Source organism: Anarrhichthys ocellatus, unplaced genomic scaffold (genome assembly GCF_004355925.1).
Source record: "Anarrhichthys ocellatus isolate YVR2014 unplaced genomic scaffold, GSC_Weel_1.0 scaffold266, whole genome shotgun sequence".
Taxonomy (NCBI): Eukaryota; Metazoa; Chordata; class Actinopteri; order Perciformes; family Anarhichadidae; genus Anarrhichthys; species Anarrhichthys ocellatus.
In genome coordinates this window covers 60,787-63,701 of record NW_022280293.1, presented here as the reverse complement: position 1 = coordinate 63,701, position 2,915 = coordinate 60,787, and the positions used below count along the sequence as shown (strand labels likewise).

General features: G+C 41.3%; 1 protein-coding gene across 1 annotated transcript in view; it reads right to left on the bottom strand.

The window, feature by feature from the left end:
* Positions 1 to 1,897: 1,897 nt before the first annotated feature.
* LOC116401179 (proline-rich receptor-like protein kinase PERK10) overlaps positions 1,898 to 2,915 on the bottom strand; it is a 4,062-nt gene continuing 3,044 nt past the window's right edge. The window contains exon 3 of the mRNA XM_031879455.1: positions 1,898 to 2,796. Coding sequence (XP_031735315.1) covers positions 2,674 to 2,796 — 123 coding nt within the window. The 3' untranslated portion in view covers positions 1,898 to 2,673. The remainder of the gene's footprint in view (positions 2,797 to 2,915) is intronic.

The following is a 2,915-nucleotide window of genomic DNA, read 5'->3' as shown; positions in this document are numbered from 1 at the left end:
GAAGTGACCATATCTGGACTGAGGAGGAGTGACGTACAGACGCCGTATACGTCTCTGGTAGAGACCTGTCAATCACTGTGTAGCCCCGCCCCAAAGCATCCCCTGCTTTATGGTCTGTGTGACTCTAAATGGACCATAATGTACTAAATGAACATCATGCTGTATTGAAGAAGACTTGAAACTAGAGATTGAGACCATAAACTCATGTTTACAATGTTTACTGAGGTAATAAATCAAGAGAGCATAGAATTATAGGGATTTATAGGAAATTATTGGTAAATAATGGGAATAAAATGGGAATAACGGGTCGACTTTCACCATTTTTTAAGCAGAAAGAAACAAACCTTTTGAAAGAAAATCATAAACTACAGCGTGAGATGTAAACGTTAATGGCGGACGCACTTCCTCCTGCACGGTGATACGGTGAGCGGGTTTATTTCGGTAGAGAGAAAATAGTTCCCGGTAGTTTTGATTTTGGGGTGAACTGTCCCTTTAAAGTCAGTTTAGTTTAGTTTCTCCACCTCTAAGAGCCTCTTAACGCGGAGAGGTTTCTGTCACACACACTGCTCCAGACTGTCAGCTGATACGTATACAGAGTGTGTGTGTGTGTGTGTGTGTGTGTGTGTGTGTGTCGAACCTTTCAGATGGGAGTCGTGGGATCGAGCCAGATGCTTCACACTGTTGATATCCAGAGAGTGAAAATGATGAAACACCTGACAGCTAGCGGTGACATCACCTGCAGGGAATCCGATTGGACACACACACACACACACACACACACACACACACACACACACACACACACACACACACACACACACACACACACACACACAGCGTGTCTAACATAATGGAATTCCTCAGCCCCCCATGAGCTATGGGAGGCTGAGGGTTGAGTTTCCTGACCGGGGGGGGGGGGACAAAATGCATTGTGGGAAACAGACTTCATACGGAGAAGTCTTGAGGAGAGAAACGTCCGACATGAATAAAGAGCTTCAGGGATGAAGTACAGGAAGTCGTCATCACTGGTGTCCTCCACTAACAGCCAATCAGATTCCTCCATTTGGATTATTACAGAAAATAAACAGACGTTTCTGATTCTTCCAGCTTTAGTTCATCAAGATAATCTTCACTAATGAACTCCACTTTGATGTTTGAAGTGAAAAGCAGGACAAGGAGACGGGACGAGGAGTCAGGACGAGTAATTATATTCTATAAAGTGTTAATTGATATATTTATAATTGATGTTCACTCTGCAGATTATTCTCACTTTGATAACAAACGTGTGTCTCCTGGAATCTGGCTGACATTTATTTTGAAAATCCCTCGTTTGCTTCACATTTGGAGGCCGATCTCCGAACACACACACACACACACACACACACACACACACACACACACACACACACACACACACACACCAAGAGAAGAGCCATGGAGGTCAATCAAATCCCTCATTACGAGTGTCTTTCATTTGTATTGCTGAGAAAATTAAACGTGTTCCTCATTCTACAATTAGCAATATACTTTTATTGTGAAATTTCTAGTTTTATATGAATATTTTTGTGGTATTTTCTCCTACTTTGTATATTTTGACTGTGACTCTTAAGTGTGTGAAACACCCGGTGGCAATCCAGAGTATAATAAAAAAACAAAAAGCTTCTGTGCATTGAATTGATACTGATTTAAAATACCTTTCAGTGAGAAATGACGGTCTAACTGAGGCTTTCAGGAGGTCTGAAGCGTCAATCAAAGGCTCCTGGGCCTTCACACAAAGACACTCTGCTGTCAATATGTTACATCTTAAAGTGAATGTAAAGATCTTTGACCTGGTCCTGAACCAGTCTCAGTTTAGTCCTGATCCTCTATATATATAATATATTATATATAGAGGATCAGGCTTTTATTGTGAAAGGTACGAATGAAAGGAGTGGATCTGGTCTGTAAGAAGCAGTCAGACTTCTTTCAGACTGTAAAGTTACTACTGTGACGCATCATTAACACACAGCTGACAGCTGCTCTCACACACACACACACACAACCTGGAGAACACACAGGTACAATGAATGAGAACAAGCAGAAGGAAAGAACCTCCTCACTTCAATTTCACAATTTATCCACAAAACTTCAAGATATAAATATAATTGTACATTTCTTAACAACAAACAAGCAACAGCTGTATGAACACTGTATCAATAGGTCATTATTTGTTGTAGAATACAGAAAGTCCTCTCTATGAAATATAAAGGTTTATTTGAGTGTCTGTATTTCTAAGAAGTGGAGAACTCGTTCTAAAGTCAAAGGTTTGTTGACAGAACATGAAGAGCTGCTGAATGAAAGAACTAAACCTGCAGTAAAACATTATATTATTATATCAGAACCTAGAACTCCTGTCGGCTGGTTTCAAACTCGTCACCTTCCTGAACAAACCTCTGATGACTCACATCAAACAAACAGAGAGGAAAGAAAACCCAAAGTGTGTCACTTCCTGTCTGAACTCCTCCCGTGACTTCATACGACATTTTGGAAAATCTTCAGCATCTCAATTAGATGAGAAGATTCAGACCGATAAAGACACATTTTAGATTAAATCCTTTAAATGAGGAGCTTAGAAGAGCCTGAATACTCCAGAGGAAGTCTATAGATTACACTCAGTGTGTGTGTGTGTGTGTCTCAGGCCTCGGCCAGACAGCCCATGACCTTCAGCATCAGGTCCTCCTTCCTGTGTTTGGTCCTGATGAGAACTCCTCGTTCCTCCAGCCAGGACAGCAGAGTGGAAGAGTTCACCTTCGACAACTGAGAGAAGAGAGAACGGAGAGATGAAGAGAGAGAGAACAGAGAGATGAAGAGAGAGATACAGAGAGATGAAGAGAGAGAGAACAGAGAGATGAAGAGAGAGAGAACAGAGAGATGAA